The sequence below is a fragment of the Pelodiscus sinensis genome, chromosome 1 (genome assembly GCF_049634645.1).
Source record: "Pelodiscus sinensis isolate JC-2024 chromosome 1, ASM4963464v1, whole genome shotgun sequence".
Lineage (NCBI taxonomy): Eukaryota > Metazoa > Chordata > Testudines > Trionychidae > Pelodiscus > Pelodiscus sinensis.
The window spans coordinates 106,313,277-106,336,457 of record NC_134711.1 but is presented as its reverse complement, the minus strand read 5'-3'; the positions used below and the strand labels follow the sequence as shown (position 1 = coordinate 106,336,457).

Here is a 23,181-nt window from a genome sequence, read left to right as displayed (position 1 = left end):
GATAACTGGAAAGGTGCAGGTGATGAGGAAAATGATGGCTAGCACATCAGGTTGTTCAGTGGTGAGTATATGGCACGAAAATAGAATGTACAATCCCTATTTATCTTATGAAATTGGGGTGTTTTTGACTGTGCTAAAATGTATTAATACGAGTTCCTACAGCGTGAGTGTTGCATCTGCGCACATCAGGGTTCCCAACCAGAGAATAAACTTAATACTGGGCCTGATCCTGGAGCTAAGGTCAACCCTAAAGGTGGTAACTGGAAATTCACAAGCAATCTTATATCAGGCAATGTTAGCTGTCCTTGGACTCAGCCAAGGAATAACCCAGACAAAGGGTGACCTCAAGCAGCGCGCGCGCACGCGCGCACACACACACACACACACACACACACACACACACACACACACAGGCTACAGATGCAGTGTAGATTTCTGATTTCACAGGCAGCTGCAGTTGGTCAGGCGTCAGCTTCCCCGAGATTGACCACAAGGCCATAACAGTCCCTGATGTCCCTTCCGATCCATGGGAGGGCTACTGCCTCTGATTCCATCCCAGGTTTCACATGCCGTTACATCCCTTCTGAGAAGAGATTTTTTTCCCCAGCTGCTCATCAGTTAAATTGATCTACTTTGCAGAATCATTACTTGCCTTACGGTTACAGATCCTAGACTGCCTTACGATTGGGTATTTCTCATTCACACTTCCACATGCATTCCATAGAAAGATTATATACACATTCATAAGCACACATTAAGCAATATTGTTTCTAGGCGAAGTCTGGCCTTGATGTAACAAAAAACCTGACATAAATGGCATGGGTTAACACAACAAGATGACATACCAAAAAGCCTAACAAATTGTATCACTTGACACCTAACCAATTGTTGCTAAGAGAGCCACAATCAAGGGCAGGGGGGAAAGCAGGGGAGTGCGTCCAGCCAGCTAGACTCCGATGGGGGCTGGGGATCATGTCCGGCTGGCTACAGGCAACACCCCAAATACAAAACAAACATTTATTGAACATTTCTACATGTTCTGAATTATTACTAACAATTCTATCATTTCTATCTACCAATGGACCAAAACCATTATTAGGATTTCTCCTGTAAATTCCTTAATGTCTTTCATTTGGCTGAACACTGATTTCATCTCATGACTTCCTGTTTTCCTTAAAAATGCATAAGATACCAGGACTTGAAATTCTTAGTTCTGATTGATGGTGGAAGTGACATTTTACTTTTCTATGAAATTAGGGACAAAACCAAACATAATACCAAGTGAGAGACGGACACAGTAAATATATGATGATTGAAATGTAGCCGTGTTAGTCTGGGGTAGCTGAAGCAAAATGCAGGACAATGTAGCACTTTAAAGACTAACAAGATGGTTTATTAGATGATGAGCTTTCGTGGGCCAGACCCACTTCCTCAGATCTGAGGAAGTGGGTCTGGCCCACGAAAGCTCATCATCTAATAAACCATCTTGTTAGTCTTTAAAGTGCTACATTGTCCTGCATTTTGCTTAAATATATGATATGACTGAAACAAATAAAAAGTGACCACTGATTAACTATCTCAAACTAGCATTAGACAGAGCTTAGAGAGACACCATAAAGTCAACTGTGAACTCAAAAGTTCCCACTTCAGGTAAGATACAAATGGTGAAAGCTGCCTCCATTTTACTGAATTAGAAATACCTATAATTCCTGGCTTCTCTCTATACAGTGGGTCAATTAAAAACACCCCAAAACACACACCTTCATTAGTAAATCATCTTCAGAAGTCCAGGAAGTAACAAGGGGGCTTACTTGTTATTGGTAGGTCCTGTTGCCAGCACATCTGATTGCAACTTTGGGAAGAACCCTTGTTCATATTTGCCTTGACCGATTTTCATATCAAGTAAGTGTGGGTGAAGGGCAGTGTGATCAATCTTCATTAGCCGCTGTTCAATGGATTGGGCTGCAAAAAGACATGCATGCATGAGTAACTATTTTAGTGCTCTAATCTATAGCATATGCCACAGCCAGGAATTTAACCATGCTCTGATTTTGTGTAAGTTCTACAATGAGTTAATTGAGCATTTTAGTCACAGCAAGCAATAAACTTTCTAAAGCATGTAAAGAGGGACTTGCATGCAGCTTGAGGAGTGCCTTCTCCACCACTGAAATAGAGGCATTTTCCTTTCTGCCTTTTACACACACCGAAGACCATCTCTCTCACCTGACTCTGTAGGGCTGCACAATGGGAAGTAGGGATGTTAAAATACTGTGTAATTGAATAAATTGTGGAACCGCATCAAATTTTAGCAGTTACATGATTTCATAGTTCCTTAGGATGGTAGCAGTCTGTCTATGGGGGGGCCCCAAGCTCCCTGTGGACAGAGGCTGTGTTGGCATCCCCCTCACATTCCCCGGCACCATTCCCTCGGATGGGGAGGAGAGTGAGGAGGGGGGCAGGTGGAGCCAGTGCTTATGGGGAGCTGGCTTTTAAGCTGGCTCCCCTTAAGCTGGGTTCCCTTGAGCACTGACTGGCTCATGTCCCCATCTCCTCCCACCCCTGCTGCCTCTGTGGTAGGCAGCAAGAAGAGGGGGGAGGCAGGGCAGGCAGCTATGAGAGTCAATATGCGTGGGAAGCTGTCTTGAAAGCTGACTTCCCATGTATACTGGCTCCTGCCTTCCCCTGTCACCGTCCATGCTTCCACCTCTCTATCAGAGGCAACAGTGTGGAGGTGGAGGTGTGTGGGGAAGGGTGGGAAAAGCAGGCAGCTCCCACAGGATCTGGTGCTCATAGGGAGCCGGCTTAAAAGGCAGCTCCTCAAAGACACCAGCTACTGCCTCCCCTACCCTTTGCTGCCTCAAACAGAGGCAACAAGGGTGGGGAGGAGGAGAATGTATGCAGTTGACAGGATTAACCAATAAACCCAGGCTTATTGCTTCATCCTGTGATCAACTATGTAAATGTAAAGTGTTGCTGTAGTGGAGTGATGACAGGAACACAATGAGAACCCTCCTGCTGCAGTACTTCTCAGTCATGCCAGCTGGGGAAACCAACACCCAGAGTACCCGGTGGCCAGAGTTCTAAAACGGAAATGCAGAGCAGGTCATTCAACCTAATGGCCATTCTACAAAGCAAGGAATGCGGTTTGTTAATACAGGCAGTCCCCGGGTTACGTACAAGATAGGGACTATAGGTTTGTTCTTAAGTTGAATTTGTATGTAAGTCGGAACTGGTACATATTGTAGGGGAAACTGTAGCCAGACATTTCTCCAGAGCTCAGTTTTATTCTCCCACACCTCACTTCCCTCAGTCCTTTATTCTCAAGCTGAGGTGTCTGCTGAGAAAAGCCGCTCCGCGTCTCCCTGGTCTTCGGGGGGGGGGGGGGGGGGGGGGGCGCTAGCTTCGCGTCTCCCTGGTCTGCTGGTGGGAAGCAGCTAGTGCGGGGTTGCCTCACCCCGTTTGTAAGTAGGGATCCGATGTAAGTCGGATCCATGTAACCCGGGGACTGCCTGTACAGACTGACAGCTAATGATGACATTTCATTTTGTGGGAGGGCAAGGCAGAAGCACAGTGTGATCCAAAGTAGGGATGTTAAATATCCGTTAATTGAATAGTCGAGTAACCTCATGAAATTTTATCAGTCAGTCGACTATTCTATAGTCCCTGAGGGTGGGGCCAGCAGCCCGTGCATCAGAGGCAACAGCACAGGGTGCCAGGTGGGAACTGGTCCGCAAGGGGAGCCAGTTTAAAAACCAGCTCCCCTCATGTCACCGTGCTGCTGCTTCAAGAAGGTGGTAGCAGTCCTGCTTAGGGCGGGTCTGAGCTCCCAGACCCAGTGTGAGCCAGGATTGAGTCGGGGCCCTCCTAGCTCCTAATATACTTTAAATGCAGAGCCACAGCATGGGTAGGTCCTGAACCCGTTGCAAACCAGGACTGAGCCAGGCTGCTGGCCAGCCTTCTAAAAAAAATTACAGGGAGAGGGGAAGAGAGGAATGTGTGTAGTCTATAGCATTAACCTATACACTTTTGCTTATCGGTTAATCTGTTAATCAACTGTACTGTTACATCCCTAATCAAAAGAACATCTCTCAAATGCATTATTTATGAAAAACAAGGAAATATTTGCGCCGTTATTTCATTTTAGTTATTAGTACGTGGACAGGGCTGTTACAGCAATTCTTTAAATCTAGGAAAACTGCTGCTGACAAAAATGAAACAAGCAGGCATTTAGTGCAAACTACTGGTAAAAGAAAAATGTATTGCGGAGGGAAAAGTCACTTCTTTGTTGTTGAGAAAAGGAATGGCCCCTTAACTTGAGTCAGTTAACCATCTTTATCACTAAAACCTTTTAGTCTAAGACTAGCTCAGTTATCTAAAGGCTAGTAGTGCTCTGTGTTATTATACAGAGGCCCAGGTTGTATTCTCAGTCTATTTCCTTGGGCAGGCAGGATCTGGGAGGCCATAATCTGGTCTTGGAAGTGTCCTCTGATTACTAAGTCATTCTCCTGGATCTAAATAAAAACTGTCACTGATAACAGAAAGTCCTATTCAATCCACCAAGATTAAAAGCAGGAGTGGGAAACTTCAGGTCCGAGGGCCAGATGTGGCCGGGGGCTTGCCCAGATCCAGTCGCCAAGGCTCTGGGCTCCCACACCCCCAGCACTGGGGAGCCTGCACCTACTGTGGGTGTGGAGCACACAAAATCTACTTAGCCTGGGCCCCATTAGGCTCTGGTGTGCAAGGGGAATGTGGGGAGTTTGTTTCTCCTCTGCAATCAGGGCCACGTCGGTGAAGGTTTTTTTTTTTTGGCTTCTCGCTTGTGTACAGTCCTTGACCGATTTTTCTGTGGGACAGTGGCCCCCAACCCAAAAAAAATGTTCCCTGCCCCCTGATTAAAGGGATGGCTCAAAGAGTGCAGCATGTAAAGAAGGGAAAAAATATACAAGCCCTTAAGGCTATGACAGGGAGACAAAGACTCACCAGAAAACATTGGGTGACATGCAGGCCCTATTGAAGTACAACGATGTTTCGTCATTGGCTTCAATGGGGTCAGGATTTCATCCCAAGTCTCCAGCAAAATGGGACCAAAAACTCCACACCCGTTAAACTGATACAACAAGCAGTGAACTTTAGTGGAGAAATTTGTGTTTGCCAAACATTAATTTGATTATTCAGCTCCACACTAAAGTAAATGGCTTTTTTTTAAGCCTTAACAAGTCTAAAGATGAATAAATATGCAAAATGGAGAAAATTACAGCTGTGACCTAGACCATTTTGTGAAGAGGACATCCCACAACTCTTATTCTACTGAAGAGATTAGATGGAAAAGGTGCTGATCTTTTGGCATTTTGTATTAGAACAGCATTTCTCAAAGTAGAGATCCTGACCGAAAAATGTGTTGCAAGGCAATTTTAGGAAGGTCATGAAATCACAAAACAAACAAACAAACAAAACAAACAAACAAAATATTGCCAGGGAGGGCCAGTGGAGCAACCGGTACAGTACCCCTCTCTTTGGCTACCCAGCTCTGAAGGAAGAGACACTGCTCTCAGTTGCACAGAAGTAAGGATGGCAAAACCTGAACTGCTTTCCCAGGGGCCCAGGAAATAAAGTTTGAGAACCTCTGTATTAGAAACTATGGGATTTTTATATATATAATACATAAATAAATAAATACATAAATAATTTCCATTTAGTCTTAGGTCATGTCTACACTACATGAAAGATTGACGCTGCCATCGTCGATCTCCCAGGGTTTGATTTAGCAGGTGTAATATAGATCTGCTAGATCAACGGTTCCCAACCTTTTCCAGATGGGGACCCATTTTGACAATTCAGGAAGACTTGGTGACCCAGGGCAATTCAAAAAAATGTGTGAATGGCTCCTTAAGAGACACCTGGCGACCCTTTTGAAATGTAATGGCGACCCATAGGTTGGGAATCCCTGTGCTAGATCGAACTCAAAGGGCGCCCGTCAGCACCAGTACTCCTACTCCTCAAGAGGAATAAGGGAAGCTGTCGGGAGTGTTTGCTCCCGTCAACCTCCAGCTGTGTGGATGGGGATTTAAGTTACGTCGACTCCAACTACGTAATTTATATAGCTGGAGTTATGCATCTTACTTCGACCTTTCCACACAGTGCAGACCAGACCTTAGTGCCTTCTACTGTGGATACCACAAAATACCGAAAGGCACAAGACTGGAAAATTAAATGCCTGCGCTGAGGGTTCCAGAAATAGCTGGTTAGAGAAACAAGTGACTGGTGCTGGGTTCACAATTCATGTGACTGATAAACATGAAGGAGACTTGCTGTTACTATCAACTTGCTGCCTTTCACGATACAGAACATGAGGTTCCGGTGCCACAATATCAACAGAAGTAAGACGTTGAATAGATAGTCGACCTGCAAATTAGAACAGTTTTCAATGAAATAAGACATGCTTACTGCTCCTCTGTAAGGTAGGAGTATGTTGACTTTTTAGCAAGAATTCCAGAAAACAGGTACTCCACAGCTAATTTCTTGTGCGGGACTTTCGACAAAAAAATGTATTCTGTGAACACAATTTTTTTAAAGAGCCTCCAGGTCACTGCACATTGTAGAGTAAAACACAACCAAAGGCTCTATTCATAGCCATTTCTATTAACATCTCCCTAACAAAACAGAATCTGTGATCCCGTCTATCCAAAGCTGGCTCCTTATGAGAGTAGCTGGAAAAGGAGCACTGCCACGGGAGCTAGGCCCAGGAACTCAGCTTTTCTTCTTAGTGCTGTTCCTGAAGTCAGCCACCCAGCAGCTTATCCGAGCAACACCAATAGCTGTGAGAAGTTGAGAAAAGATACAGGGTCCACAAAAATATGAAACTCATTCTAAAATTCAAAAATATAATTTCATAGAGTAAGGGAGGGGACATGGCCAGCATGGCCTTTCTCGCTACACCTTTCATATTAAAGCTTAAGTACTTTCACTACAACAAACTGCTCATCTCCCTCTCAAACAGCTCAGAATTACATTTATTTAAGGTCATCGTCTCCACTGTACCCTTGAATTTTATTTTTGAAGTTGAGCATCGACAACTCTGGACATACCTGCTTCTTTTAAAGTGCCGCATTTCTGGTATATAGATGTCCGCAGTGCAGGAACCCTTACGTTATACAGTCTAATTTTCTCAATTCTGGAGTCAAACACGCGCAGAAAAGGGTCCTTCTCTTCCCATTGGGACATAATCTTATTATCTATGAAGGTTGCAAACATCTGGGTTTCAATGAAGTGTGAGAGGAATGGCAGGTAAGGCTCAGGCTGGTCCGACAGAAAAGAAGCCTGCAATAAGAGATAGTTAATTAGTGCTGAATCCTTACTTTGGACTTTGATTAAACAAACCCCTCCTGTGCTGTAGTGCAGACAAAAAAGACCTACTAGTTCATGTATCCAAGGGCTCCCAAAACGTACTCACAGGGTGACCTCTGATATCTCTCTCATAGCTACACCAATTTATGGTGTAGAAAAGTATTTAGTGTATTGCTTAGCATCTTCCAATGCAATTTAGCAGCTGGAAACAGGAAGAGTCAGCATCACATAACATCTCCTCTCCCTACGGACTACTGTCAAGTGCACACGGTTTAGGAACTTCACATAGCCTTTGTCTCCTTGTCAGCAAACAATTGTGTTTACAAGGCTAATTGGCATCTGCCTACTACCTGAACCTACTAGAAGCAAGGAAACAACTGTTTAATACATGGGTAAAGGTTAGATAATGCTCCTGAAGGCAGTTACGCAATCTCAGTTTGTAAGGAAAGACATCTAGACTGAGATTTTTAAAATGAGAGAAGTGATCTATGCAGCTTCTGTTAAAACTGAGGCGTGTAGCTAAAACCTTTACTTGGGTATGAAAATCTCAAACTCACAAACCACAGAAATGGATAGCATTTATAGAAATGCTTGAGAAATTAGCCCAGTAAAACAAGCACTTTTTTGTGAGCGGGGGGAGCGGAACACTACTACCGTCATGACAGATGCTCATAAGCTAAAGAATGTAGTAAAGCCAGCATTTGTGTGTGAGTGAGTGAAACCTGACATAAAATAATCTTAGTTTTTTCTTTGAAGTTAATCTTCCTATTGTCTCACACAGCATAGAATCTAGATATTAAAAAACCCCAAAGCTGATGCTATAGAAGCATTATTGTTTATTTTAAAAAGCCACACTGAAATAAAGTTGTGTGCCCATTCTGTTTCTTTTGCTAGTATTTCAGATTATCTTTATCCGCTCCCTGACAAATCATATCATACCCTACTTTTCACAATGCTAAATGAACAATGCTAGGTTTTGAACATCGCATCTCTGTCCATAGTTTGATATTTTAGAGGAAAAAAAATGTAGGTTTCACTGCAAAGCCTTGTAAGAAAAAAGGAAATATAGATGGAAAATAGAAGTATTACTTAAAAAAAGTCCCTATGAATGGATTTATTTTTCAAGTCCTATGAATGCACCTTTCCCTCTGGGTATGTCTATACTTGCAGCCTAATTTGAACTAGGGCTGCAAATGTAGGCATTCGGAATTGCAAATCAAGCCCGGGATTTAAATATCCCACGCTTGATTTGCATGTTCCCAGCCGGGCGCCATTTTTGAAATTTACAAGCCCGGACTAACTACTGCAATGAGGTTTAACAGGTAGTTCGAAATAGGGCTTTAGTTTGAACGCCTGTTTCCCTGCCGTGTGTAGATGTGGGCAGTTAGTCCGGGCTTGTAAATTTCAAAAATGGCGCCCGGACGGGAACATGCAAATCAAGCGCGGGATATTTAAATCCTGGGTTTGATTTGCAATTCCGAATGGCTGCAAGTGTAGACATACCCACAAAGTAAGAGTGCTTTTATATCACTAGAACCCCAAAAAACTGCAGATATCTGTGGCTCATTTTTGCAGATACAGATACAAATTTTGTATCCATGCAGAGCTTTATATATCACTACACTTTTGAATGAAGTCACAGATAATACTCCATCATCTGCTTAACCATTGACTAAAATTAGGCTTTTTCTACACTTACCAGGCAATCAGTACTGTGAGGATAGATTTCCCAGGGTCAAATTAATGGGTCTAATAAAGGCCCACTGAATCTACAACTGCTGATCATGTGCCCATCCACTCCAGTACTCCACCAGAGAGAAGAGTAAGGCGAGTCGACTGGAGAGTTTTTCCCATCGACCTGCCCATCCCCCAGTGGAATACACTGCAGTAACTTGACACAAGGTACACTGATGCCCGCTACCTATTCACATAACTGGAGCTACATACCTTAGTTAGACATTGCTCCCTAGTGTAGACCTGGCCTTATATTTGCATCTGCAGGCCAGACTCAGTGGATAGCTGCACAAACTTCAATGAAATTATTCTGATCTACACCTACTGAGGTTCTGGCCCTATACATCAAAATACCCAGGGGAATGGGAGAATAATGAAGAAATGAATAAAATTTAGCCATTTCACCCAATAGCAGTCAACTAAAACGTAACGCTTCTGGTTGTTTTTACTTTGTCGAAGTTTTGCATCTGTTCCCTGTTTGTCAGCCATGACTCCATATCCTGTGCGGCTTGAATGACGAAGGCCTCATAATCTGCAAACATCTGAGTGAAACGGTTGGCAAAGACTTCACGAAGCTGCACATTTAGTTTATAATCCCTTAGCTCCTCTTCTTCACACTGTAGTTTTACATTCCTTTCTTTCTCTGCCATAGGAGCTGTGATGGTCATTTTGTCTACCGTCACTCCTGTCCTCTTTGCTAGAGCATGCAGCCGGGCGATCGTTTCATTGCCTTTCAGCAATTCATACATGTGGATTGTGTTGCTGGGTATATTTCCATTCTTCTTGTCATTAACCAAGTCATTAAGGACAAGATTCTTGAGTTTGGTGGCACTCTCGCTACAGTGTAGGTTACCCTCCGGAGGGATTCCAAACTGAAGGAGAACCTCGGAGATTTCCTGAATAAACTCCAGTTTGTTCGGGAACTGGGGGAGTTCTTCTGGAAGCTCGATGAAATGATTATCAATATCCACAAAGCACAAGTTAGCCTGAAAGAAAAGGGGGGGAGGGGGGGGGAAGACATTCTGAAAATGGGAAATTGGCTCCAATTTTTTTCTCAACTTCTAGGAAGTAACCCCAGATTATAGTTTGTATTTTCCAACTGGATATTTAAATGAACCAACCAACAAGAAAAAAAAAATACAGCGCAAGAACCCGTGTGTAAATATATAGTCAAGCATATTACATTTCAAGACTGAATTGTCATGAAAATCTCTCTCTCTCACATACATAAACCATTCTCACAGCTGATGACATCCTTTCTTACTATATTTATTTCTTTTTAGTGTTAGGTAAGAACAGCCAGCCACAGAGTTAAGTTATCTAGGCATTCATTAGCATATGATTTTACTGAAAAATCTAGGGATTAACTGATAGTAATGCTTTAAAAACTTTTTGATTTAATAAACCAAGAGGTACAGTGTACCTCCTTATATCAATGTGGAATGGGATTGCATGGTCTTCCTTGTAGAAAAGGGCTTGGGGAGTCTGTGGTGCAAAGGTATCCCCGTCTAAGAAACTCCCCAGTGATCCCTATAGAGTCGTGAATGAGGGGGAAATCGCATCAACAGTCATAAGAGTCAATGTAGCTCCAGGAGGGGAGCCTCTGGAGCCACGTTACCAAGAAGTCAGGGCTGGGAAGAAAATTCTGATGGGATCAGAGCCACAATAGGGGAGTAGGGGGCCTTCAGGGGGACCCTATGGGATCTCCCACATTTTAGTGGCAGCATTCCACTGAGGGACCAAATTTGGCCCCTACTGTGTCATGCAGGAAAATTTCCCTCATGGAGATTTTTATTTCCCACTCACACAGCTTACACAAAAGAGGGATAATCTTAGACCATGGTTTTTTAAACTAGAGTAGACACTTCATTTCAGAAGCTTCATAGGGAGAAAACGCTATATATAAATTAGTAATAGTAAAGTGTGCCCAAAGGAATGTCGTCACAATGAAAACAGTAACTGATTTTTCTCTCCTGAATTGCAACTTGCATAAAGATGCCCGTGAATGTACTGTGCTGAATAAAGCAAGTGCCAAAACAAATCAGTTTCTCAAGTGTACTATGTTCTAAAACGTTCCAGTTTGACAAAAATCTACAGAACAGACCTACAATATTCACAAGGTAACAGAAATACGTCCTTGTTAGCCTTTGAACTGATGTTTAATTAGTTACCATGACTCCTTCTGTTTCTCTATGCATCTCAAATATCCACTCCATTTCTAACAAATTATACTAGGATAAAATAATCTCCAGACCAGGTTAAAGAAATTAACTTTTCTCCCCGTTATCTGAAGAATTAATTTTCAGCAGGGCAACATTCAATTCCACAACTAAGAAGCAACAATGATTAACACAAACCCAAACCCCTAGAGTTATTTCTAAAAATTATTTAAATTCAAGGACATTTCTGACATTAATTACAATTCACATGAATCCTTTCTGTGATTTTAAAATTTGCTGGTTAAAATAGAAAACCATGATAATAATGCACTATAATAAAGCTAGAACATATGCAAATAAAATTACTCTGTACAGCAATCTGTTTTTCTTAACATATATTTATGAAAAAATAGTTCCTACAGTAATATAATTTTTCTATGCTCTTAGCTGAAAGAGCGACTATCAATATTACATTTCAAAGGCTGTTTAATTTTAAAATGAGAGTTGGATTCAGAAAGCCCTTAGGGTGTCCTGCTCACTTTGCTCTTCAAAAAACATCTGACGATTAAAATGAATGCAGGGAGATTAGTAACCATAAGAAGGCATGGTGAGTAGAATTTTATCTCTAATATACCAATGGTTTATATTTAGACCATGAGCTTGAAAACTGGCATTTGGACGGAACAATAAAGGAATGCTGAAGTGAACAGTATTTCATCACCCATGTGCTACAGGATTTTCTGCTTGCTTTTTAAAGAAATCTGCATGAAGTCCAGATTCGAAACCTTCTCTATTAAATTCAAGGTCCCTCCCATATCTGTTATGACATTCTGTACCAGCCATGGGCTATAACAATTTTTCAAACATGATTAATCATTGTCCCTATATATAAAGTGGGAGAACATAATAAAGTAAATACCCTTTTGATATAGTACTTCCCCCAAATATATAGTGCATATTTAGGAAAAATGGAAAGAAACAGCTCTACAACTGTTATGTTCAGAGTGTCTATTTGTTGCAGTATATATCTTTTGTAACTGCTGGCGTTTCCAACTAATTAACAGTTAGTTTTTCCTCACAATTATTACTTTCCCTATAGTCAAAGGCAAGTAACTTGGCACATCATCATTATTAGTAATAGGCCACTACATTAATTTTCTTAATGTATCAGGACAACTAACGAGTACAATAATTTTGCTGCATTAATATAATCACATTGAAAAGTGTGGCTGAATAACAGCTTCATGTTTAAAACATAGCAAGTTTCAAATGGCTATGAAACTTCATTTAAGAGAATACTTATTGACAAGAATCCTACTGTCATAAGTATCAAAGCCACTTCCTCCTAATACTCCAAAAGGACCTTTATTATAAAACAGTGGTTCTCAAACCTTTTGGCCCACGGCCCACCCTGCTTAACACGAACCTTTCCATGCACCATCAGCCAACCATCCATGATGACAAAATGCCTTTGCTTATCTCTAAATACCTTAAATACTAAATTATCCTTATTAGGCTACTGGAGCATAAACACCTCAGTACAGCCTGTCTCCGATTTACGAACTGGTTACAGACCAAGCAATTAGTCGTAACTCGGTTTGTTTGTAAGTCGGACCCCATTGAGTTACATGCGACCGCACTCTTCGTAAGTGAGGATCGCATTCGTAACTCGGGGTCCACCATTTACGACATTTTTGGTCTTAACTGCAAATGGTCATGAGTCGACCGTTCACAACTCAGGGACTGGCTGTACATGGCTGTAACATAAGGGGGCATATAGAACTAGCAAGAAAGGAAATATTAATTAAAATCAATAATTAAACAGATGTAGCACTTTAACTTGATCATGTTGGTTTCCCAAACTTTAAGTAAAATAAAATATTAATTCATGTCCAAAACAAAAGTTTCCAACATTGTTTTTATTTATGGCAGGGGTGGGGAGCCTTTTTGGAGTTGGGGACCACAAATGCCAGAAAAGTCAGTTGGGGGCCATACAAAAGTGAACGGAAAAAAACCCCAAAACCAAACAAAGACAAAAAAATCCCAACCATCACTGATGTGGCTGCCAACTGAGACACCTCACTTTCCTGGCACTCCAGCCCCTGGAAGGATGGCGGGGGGGGGGGGGGGGGGGTTAAAAGGTTCGGGGCTTCCCACAGGCCTGAGTAACTCTTCTGGTGTCCCAGGTTAGTAAATTTTGTGAGCTCCCCCAGGCTCTGAAGTTAGGCCAAAAATGAGGGGTTCAATGTGCAGAAAGGGGCTGCCAGGAAGTGGGATAGGAATGGGGATGCAAAAGGGAGTGGGGGGGGGGGGGTGAGAGATAGGGTGCTGGAATGGGCTGAGAGTGGGAGTCTGGCCACAACAGTGAGTGCAGGAGCAGGCTGGGGTGCGGGATCTTGGTGGAAGAGGGGTCTGTGAGGGCGATGGGGGAGTGGGGATTGGGCATGGAGGGAGATACTACGGGTGTTCACCTGCCTCCATGCCCCCTGTAGCTTCTAGTCACTGCCTCCCACTTCTCCCACTGGCTGAGATTCTGCCCAGTGGGAGCAGCGGAGAAAGCCTCCAGGTGAGCAGTTTCCTCACTGCGTACAGGGAGAAAAGGAAGTGGCAGTGTACAGAGCTGCTAGCTCTCACTGCGAGCTAGATCCAGTTCCAGTGGGAACCCGGTGCTGGTGCTCCAACCTCATGGTTGGACTGGGGGACTCCATGGGGCTTGAGCATCAGCATAGGTTCCCAGATGCAGAAAGGAGGGGGTGAGGGTGAGCCTCGAGCCTGACTGCAAAACCATATTCTGCATATCAATAGTTCAGAAGACAGGCTCTTTAACCTTCAGCCGTTCACTTCTAGATCACCATCTCAAATATGGCTCAGGCTGGTATTAACCCAAAGTCACAATGTCCAGTAGCTTATCTGAAAGGAGTTTAGTGGTCTCAGTCCAATTCTTACTCCGACACTCCATCCCTACCATAATTACCAATGAAGAACTCACTACGGGTTGGACATCCCTGATCCAGAACAGGGGATTTTTCTAGACTAGGGGAGGTCAACTCCTGCTGCTATGCTGATAGAATCCAAGGTGCATCATTAGATCCCACTTTGCTCCCCACCCAGCTCCGCTGCTGGCTGGTCTGGTTTCCCTTCTTTCCCACATCTGCGGGGGCTGATTGGGCTTTGCACCTCCAGGGCATTCAGATCTCCACTCCTGGGGTGGGGGGCTCCATTGTCCCAGGCCGCCGGGGTTCCGCTGGCCTGGTTCTGCGGAGACAGCTCCAGAGCCACTGGAGCTCTGCTGCCTCAGAGTGGATGGGACTGTAAAAAGGCTCCGCTGCCATGAGGCAGCCAGAGATCTGCTGCCCCAAGGCTGTGTAGTACTTTAGGGCTCTACTGCCCCAGGGTCGCTTGAGTCACTGAAGCTTCTGGGCTCCTGGGGCTCCACTGCCTCCGGATTCCTTGAATTCTGCAGTTCCGGGGCTGCACAGTTCTACAAAACCAAGGCTGCTGGGGCTCTGCTGATCTGGGCTGCTACTCTGCAGCCAGCCTTGAGACACAAGGCTTTTGGCTTCCTGCCTCCCCCTGGGTTCTCTGGTCTGGCAAAATCCGTGGTCCTGCCAGACCATGAATGTTGCCAGACGAGAGAGTCCCAGACCACAGAGATTCAACCTGTAGTTAGCAATCTCAGAGACCAAGGACTGAGCAAGTACAGAGACTAAACTATCCTCTTACTGTCAGAAAAGAGGCATGCAAGGAGTGCAGTAATTGATGATGAAGATGAGTGTCCTCGTGGGTGCTCCACACTAGGTCAGTGCACCACCACTGAGACCTTTATCTAGAGTCTTCTGAGCAGTGTCTTTGGGGCCGCACATGCACGTGCCTCTTGCTGCACACTCCTACTGCTCAGGAATTGCACATGCATGACCCACTATGCCCTGCCCTCCTCCCCCTCCGGTTCCTTCTCTACCTTGGAAGCTTGTAGCCAGTTGAGGAAACCAGCACTCTGAAGTAGAGGGGAGGGAGGGTGGGTATAGGAGCATTCACTGGGACACTCATCTCAAAGAATGTAAGTTACTGCACAGGTGAGTAACCTACTCTTCTTCGAGATGTCCCCTTGGGTGCTCCACATTAGGTGATTACAAAGCTGTATCTGTTCAAGGAGGAAAAGGTTTTGGATCTGGCATGAATGCAATAGACAGGACAGCCTTAGAGAGTTTGAGGATAGAGAAAGGTCCTTGGGAAAGTGCGTAGTGCTTTGAGAATATATGTTCTAGAGGACCAGGGAGAAGCTGTGCCAATGCCAAATCCAGTGAGAGTGGCTGGGCTGAGAAAGCTTGGACCTTATCGCGATTTGCTATAAAGACAATCTAGAATTGTAGTGAATGCTAGTGGGAAGGGGGTAGGTTTAGAAGATAAAATAAAAAAAGAACAAGTTAAAAATCACCTAGAAAAGTTAGATGTCTGCAAGTCACCAGGGCCTAAGAATAGGAATAGGTCTCTGTCACAATGTGCTCTCACTTTTAGTTTAGCGCAGTGAGGGCATTTATGTGAGACATGTGCCTTGCTAAGGCAGTGAACACATTGAGCATATCCATCCAACACAGGAATAGGTTCTTTGCTCAAAACCTGGGGAACCTGGCATGGCGCTTACTATGACTATCTACAGCAGCGGTTCCCAACCTTTTCCAGATGGGGATCCATTTTTCCATTTCAGAAAGATTTGGTGACCCAAGGCAATTCAAAAACAGGGGGAGGAGGAGAGGCAGAGCCACTTACATAGAGTGATCTTCAGTCTACAGAGCTGTAATCCCAGCACCTGTCGCAGTTACTAAATTCATTAAAATGTTTTATACAAAGTACTCTGACACGTATTCAGGCAGAGACCTGAGCTCAAAAACACAATTTACAAGCACAATAATAAACAACGATATTACAACCAACTTAAACATAACTCACTAGAAGATTTACTCAACATTGCTCAGGTCCTTAACTCAATTTTTTTGGGGGGAGGGGAGAGGGGGAGATAAAGGGGGGAATGAAAACATGCTTGCTTCAATTTAATCATTGCTCTGGGGTGAGACTGGGGATGAGGGGTTCAGGATGCAGGCTGGCATGGAGAGAGCCCTCTCTCATACCAGCAGCTTGGGTCTAGGTGAGGAGTGCCCCTTCATGGCTGCTGCAGCTCCAGTGGGCACAGTGGGGGAGGGGTGCGTATCACCTGGCTGCGGCAAGTCCAGCTTCACCTGCCCCTGTATTCCCTAGCCGAAATTAGGAATGCAGCAAACTTTTCACTTTCCTTTCACTCCCTGACAGAGGGGAACAGCCAGCAATGTTCCTATACGGGGGGGCAGGGAGGGGGGCGGGCTTCAGTCCACTTCACCCTAAATAAAGGGTGCTTGGGGATGGGAGGCTTGGGGGCCCTTTCACCTGCCTGGTGATTGTCTCTTTTCTGTTTGGTTTTATGAGAAACAATCCCATTCCAGGCACATCCTGTTTTCCTGGTACAACCAAACTCTTAGAATGTTTTAAGTTCAGATAAGAGAAAGCTGTATATTGAATTTGGTGGTCCTAGCTCTTATCACTTAGGAAGACTTCTTGAACAGAAACAAACTCAATCAAATATGTAGTAGATTTAAAGGCCAGGCTGGTGGATCAGAAGCAGACCCAGCCTCAATTCCTAAAAGCTCATCCTTGAGCAGGTAGAATCTCGGAGTACAGAGACGACAGCTAGCACATTCCATCTTGTGGGGTAAAACCAAACACAGAAGCTTCATACCACTGAATAGCAACCCTTGCAATACACTGCCCCCAATGGACTACCAACAAGGACTGTGACCTTGACAAAGGGTAAGAAAGTAGGGGAGGCATGTGAAGCAGACAAGATGAGGACCCTTCTGAGCTTCAGAGGTACAAGCCCCTTTTTTTCCTACTCTCTCCATTAACACAAGCCGGTGGAGAAAACATTGTTAAAACTTTATTTTCTATTGTGTTCACTGACTTGTTACTTCATTCAGTAAGTCTCTCTCTGGCGGAACTAAGACAAGAAAAGAGCTTGGTAGTTAAAGGATAACAGGCTTTCCCATAACATTTCTTAATTTTGTCCTGCAAGATTACAGCCCAGAGCATTTCCAAAGCAAACATTTACCTTTTGCCAAAGTTACTTTGGGCAGTTGTTTATGATGTGTCAGCTTTCCACTGGGGACTAGAGTGAATAATGACAGTATTTTCAGCTGGGTTAGTAAAAGACAAAAAGTTGATAATACCATGCAGTAGTTACCTCTTGAGGAAGTTCTAGTTTTGAACGGTCAGTTCCCTCTTTGGACTGAAGACCCATCAGGTAAGGGACAGGAGCATCAAGAAAATGCAGGAGGGAGGCAGGAAGGATGGGAACATATACATGTTGCCACTGAAATGGGAACAACAGTGTGGTGATTCCCTCAGCTACTGTCATTAGACGCTGATAATCTAAAGAGAAAGAAAAAGACATTCAAGTATCTCTTGGCTTTAAAGTTTGGTATCAGTATTGTAGAGATGGGAAGCTATAAAACAATTCAATTATATTTTGCAATACTACAGGTCTGATTTTAAATGAACCATACCCGTTACTGCAACATTTTTAGAATAAGCATTCTTTAAAATTATTATCCCAGAAAGCAATTGTTACATACAAAACCCTGATATTTTATTTAAATCTGTACCATTGTGACCTGAATCAAAACCAATTCACTAAAAGATACCAACAGTATTCCTCACAGCACAGCAGAAAAAGAAATCACTTGGTCCAATTCAATAATAGTATAATTTTTAATGCAGGAGACATAGGAAAAAAGAAGTGATCAGTAAGCAAAAGATACTGTCAGATCCCTTTTCTCCTGCAACTGCTTAAGGTTTTCTAGCATTTTTCAAGAGAGAGACAGCTAGATCATACATGAACAGTAGTTTCCGGGTGCTAACTCAGCCCAGCCACTCTTTTTAAGTAAGATTCTCGTGGCTAAAACTCGGACGGGTATTACAAATTTCAGAAAAACCTTTCTTTGCATGCAGCACACCTGTGTTCTGTCCTTTTACAAATTTATAACTCAGAGCAGACAGAGTTAATTCCTGTGTAGTGTTACTGTGTGTAGAAATGTTTGTGCACTAATTCAAGTAAAATTTCAAATTAAATCACCAATCGATCACTTAAAATGAAGCTAGTAATAATAGAATATTCAATAGAAAGTTATTTTCTTTAATACTCAAGCAAAATTATGAATTCACTGCAACTATATAGTCATCATATATATGGGGCAATTTAAAGCTGCTATGTAGAGTAATGAATAGCGTATGCTTTGTCTTATACCAGTGGTCCCCAACACGGTGCCCGCGGGCGCCATGGCGCCCGCCGGGGCATTTGTGAGCACCCACCGACAACCTGGGCCGGCCCCAGCACACGGGAGGCGCTGGCCCCAGGCGCGCGATACGCACCAGTGCCGGGCGCGCAGCGCTCGAGCGGCCCCGGCCCCGGCCCCGCAGCACTCGAGTGGCCCCGGGCGCGTGGCCCCCAAGCGGCCCCGGCCCTTCGAGTGGCCCCAGCCCTGGGGCACATGCCAGCGCAGGGTGCAAAGGCATCCCCGTCTCCTGGTGTGCCCCCGGACGTGCGGCTCCGCCCACCGGGGGGCCCGGCGTGAGAGTGGCCCCGCCCCCAGGGAGCCTCTAAAGGTTGGGGACCACTGTCTTATACAGTTTGCAATGTTTATGGCAAACTTTCACCTGTAAAATTGCCCGTTACCAAATATAAACTAATGGCCATTGACTCATGAGAGCAATCAAACTATATGAAATAGGCTTATTGCTCCTCCCACAGATTACAGCAACTTCCAAATAAATGAATATTTTGTAGTTCTATAGAATTTTCCTTATAAGAACATGGAAACACATCATAAAGCTTAATTAAGAATCATGTCTTCTCATAAGGAAACAGCTGTCAACTAAAATAACTTTTCAAATGTACAGTCGAAAAACCTTGTTGCTACCAGCCTCAGATTTCTGCTAAGGCAATTTCTCTCTCTCGCCCATCTTTTCTACTTTACAGAAAAATAATTTTCATATCTCACATAGTCATGTGCAAAAACTCTTCTACAGTCCCACTGGCTGACTATAGGCAAATAGGTCACTCTGGTCAATGCCAACAACTGATCCTGAATGTAATCACAATTAGTTCAGAAGGTCTTTCACAGTGACACCTTATTGGGCTTTGGGAGCTCACTAGCATAATATCTACTATATATATTTGAGAGAGTTTGCCTGGATGTGAGCAAGCGAGCCTGTCTGTTCAAGAACTCCTAAACAGTAAGAGCTAGGGGTACCAAATTTGGTGCACAACTTCCTCTGACCATAATTTGAAGCAAGGTCAGGGTTTTGCTTGTGCAGGGAGAGGAGCGTGAAGTTCCCACCCCTACATGTACAGGAATGCATACAAACATACAGAAAACAAGACAGAATCACCAGGTAGGTGAAAGGGACTGGCTAGGAACATGCACCTCCCTCCCCCCCCCCGCCTCCTCCAGCTGCGACTGCCCAGCCCAGAGTCTCCCACTCTTCATCCTTTAGGGAGAGTGGAGGGAGGGCACATTGCAGCTCCCCCGCCACACACATACATTTATACAGGAACATTGCTGGATGTTCCTGTTCATCAGGGAGCAAGGGGTAAGGGCACAGTTTGCTTCATTCTTCAATCTGGCTGGGGAGAGCAGGCGAACCTGGAACTCCAGGGGACATGCACTCATCCCTCAGCTGTGACCTGGTAGCTAGCCTAACCATAACTAGAGTTAGGTAACATTTTCCAGTGAGTAGCAGCAGCAACAGGAAAAAAAAAATCAAAGTATCTGATCAATAGAAAACAAGCATGGTGGATGCCAGGGAACATTCACAAATTCCTCTGAGGAATTGTTCTCTTGGTATTTCTTTAATGCAAGACAGTTCTATTCAACTCCGCATTTACCTCTTTCAATGCCTGAAAAACAAAACAAAACAAAAACAAACAAAAAAACCCCCACATACCCACCAAGGCTCGTTCTATGCTTAAAGCTTCCATGGGCATAGCTACGTTGGTCAGCGGTATGAAACATGGCTATGTCGACAAAAGTCCCAGAATAGGTGCAGCTATATAGACGGAAGAGTGACTATTGGCATTGCCAACACTGGTTGGTGAATGATGTTCCTACACCAGCTGAGCTCTTCCTTCTGTCACCGTGAACTACATCTACAAGCTCTGTAGCCAAGACACAGCCTGATTCTCATCTTCGCTGCAGTACTAGCTTACGTTATACCTTGAGCTTTGCCCCAACCTGATCCCTATCCAGACAAGTAAGCTTCAGCCATGCTTTAAGATTCAATTAACTTATGCATGAGGGTTGGAAGGGGGTGGAAGCTCAAGTGCACAAGCTAGTACAACAGTGGGGATGCCAGAGTTCTGAGTTAGCAACAACTGAGTCGCTGCTCATCAGACAAACCACAATGTAAGCTTAAGTCCTCTTCTGCAGTGCAGCTCCTCATCCACTCCAGCTAGTCTAGCTGTGAATCATCTGAATATGGATGTTCAGCACCAGATGCCAGCATAAGATACTGCATGACTAACCGATAAGATGGAGTTTTGTATTTCTGAATAGCTAATATATTAAGCAGGAATGGGACCTGCTGTGTGAATGCTCTGAAGCAAAAACAACCCCCTACCCCCCACACAAACCAACAAAATACAACCCCCCAACCCCATGCCTCCCAAACTTTTCAAAACTGGCAAATACTATTTTAGCTACTGAACATTTAAAGTTGGAATAGGAGATGAAATGGTAAATTATGTTACTTCATGAATGACTCAGTAGGCAAGAACATAATTTGACAAACTGGTAGACAGAGTTTAGACTAATCATACTATATGCAATAGGTGGTGAGATAAATCAAGGGTGCTATGACAACTTAACTGCACAATTTATTTTATCCACATACAGTTAAAGGGCCTGTATTCATTGAAACAGTTAACCTGAATTAATATACTTGATCTGGCCCACCCCAGCTCTAGCAATCTTACGTACTAGACAAAATAAATGCAAATTGCTGGGTTCTCTCAAGTGATTGTTCTTCATTTGTGGGGGAGATAATTAATTTAGCTAAATCTAAACAACAACACAATGTTAATTTAACAAGAACCAAAACAGAGTATCAGTAATTGACATGGTCCTGTAGGGGAGCTTAGACTACCCTGCCTTGACAATAAATGGTGATTGATGTCTGCCTCAACCACAGAGCGGATCCCTAAAAAGCACAACCCAGGCCTGTCTCAAGAGTGGTGCATATAAGCACGCAGGCATGGTTTGGGAGGGAGAAGCTTAGAGGCAGGAATTGTTTTGCATAACAATGCAGATTAAGCCTACTACAATGAGAAAACATCAAAAACGCATGACAATCAATCTTGTACTGATACTTCTGTTTCTGATCAGCAAAAATTACAGGTGAAGCCATAAAAACGTCAATTACGTAGTTTTTGCAACATCCTGAGAGCAGCAAGAATTTACCCCAAATAGGGCATTGGGCATTGTAGGTATCTTATACAATACATAATTAATCGGTAAATATTATTAGAAAGACCAAGTCTCACTTTGCTATAAAATGGGCTTAGTAAGAAGAATTGATGGAGGGAGTGAGCAGGATTGACCCACAGGTCCTGCTCGATGTAATGAGAAGTAAATAGGCCCTTCACACCGGTGACCCCAATGTATGGCGTTCAGATACATAGGAATCAAAGGAACCCGACCTTCTGCCTGATACTGTAGGTAGCATACGCATGCAGTGTAAGTGAACTAGGCTCTATTATTGTATTCTAGTAGATCTTCTATTAATTGCTTTTGCATTGCTTTGCCCTGTATTAATTGCTTTAGAATCTATAGTATTTAAGGTTTAAATTGTATAGTAATTGCTTTTAAGGCTTGTAAAACTTAAAACAACTGCTTAAAGCCTGTAACAAAGTGGTTAAGTCTCTCTGGAGTGTCCTGGTTTCCCTTGGATCTAAAACAAATCGAACCATACAACAATCGGTGTCACAAACAGGATCTGAGGGACCCAGATAGGTCCATGAGATTTGGGAACCATGCCACTTTTCAACAGTGGTATGGGAGGAAAGGAAAGGACCAGGGGATGATGCTGGGATGGGCACTTGTTAACCCCTGGACTGTCCTTGCATGTTTTACCAACCAAACTCAGCTGCTTGTCAGCTGGGATTGAGAAAAGTCAAGTAACTTGGAAAAACCTGGGGAAATATGAACTGGCATATGTAAAGCAACAGGTAGCTCTAAAGCAAGGGTACCCAACCTTTTTCGGTCCCTGTGCCTCCTTGGCTTTTAGTAAACCTTCCTGTACCCCCTATTCAATATGAAAGGAAATAAATTCTAGACTCTAGAATCCACAACTTTTTTCACTAACACTACTTCTTCTGGAATATTTCAATTAGGATAAGCTAGTTATTTACAAAATATTCCCCGTACCCCCTTGACAAGCGTCTCGTACCCCCTGGCGGTACACGTACCCCAGGTTGGGAACCCCTGCTCTAAAGAATAGGAATAAAAGTAAAAGATTAAATTAATTACAATTAATTTTGCTATTAATGTAAGATGGCTTGAACAGCATTCCTCTATACTAGCTTCCCAAATACATGAAAATTTGGATTTATCCCAAGAAAAGGAACCAGAAGGTGTAGGGACTAGTAAAGGAACTCACCCTTCTTGCTAAATTAGGAAGACACAAAACATGTGTCCCTGGAAAGGGGCCATTCAGTTGACAAAGCAGTAGGTACAGGCACTGGAGATTTAAATTCTTGGAAAAATACTTGGAACGGTGATACCTAAACAAATGAAGTTTTCATTTGAAGGACAAATCAAGTGAGAAGTTAACTCTGTGGAATCTGGAAGGAATTGAGCAACTG

General features: G+C 43.6%; 1 protein-coding gene across 4 annotated transcripts in view; it reads right to left on the bottom strand.

The window, feature by feature from the left end:
* DENND5B (DENN domain containing 5B) overlaps positions 1–23,181 on the bottom strand; it is a 189,130-nt gene that overhangs the window by 62,842 nt on the left and 103,107 nt on the right. For 3 of the 4 annotated variants that reach the window (XM_075940587.1, XM_075940572.1, XM_075940579.1), the window contains 4 exons: positions 17,506–17,693; positions 9,528–10,064; positions 7,086–7,317; positions 1,812–1,962 (listed from right to left, as the gene is read on the bottom strand). In XM_075940587.1, coding sequence (XP_075796702.1) covers positions 1,812–1,962; positions 7,086–7,317; positions 9,528–10,064; positions 17,506–17,693 — 1,108 coding nt within the window. Of the gene's footprint in view, positions 1–1,811; positions 1,963–6,315; positions 6,403–7,085; positions 7,318–9,527; positions 10,065–17,505; positions 17,694–23,181 lie in introns of all 4 variants that reach the window. The other variant, XM_075940597.1, reaches the window with a different exon arrangement.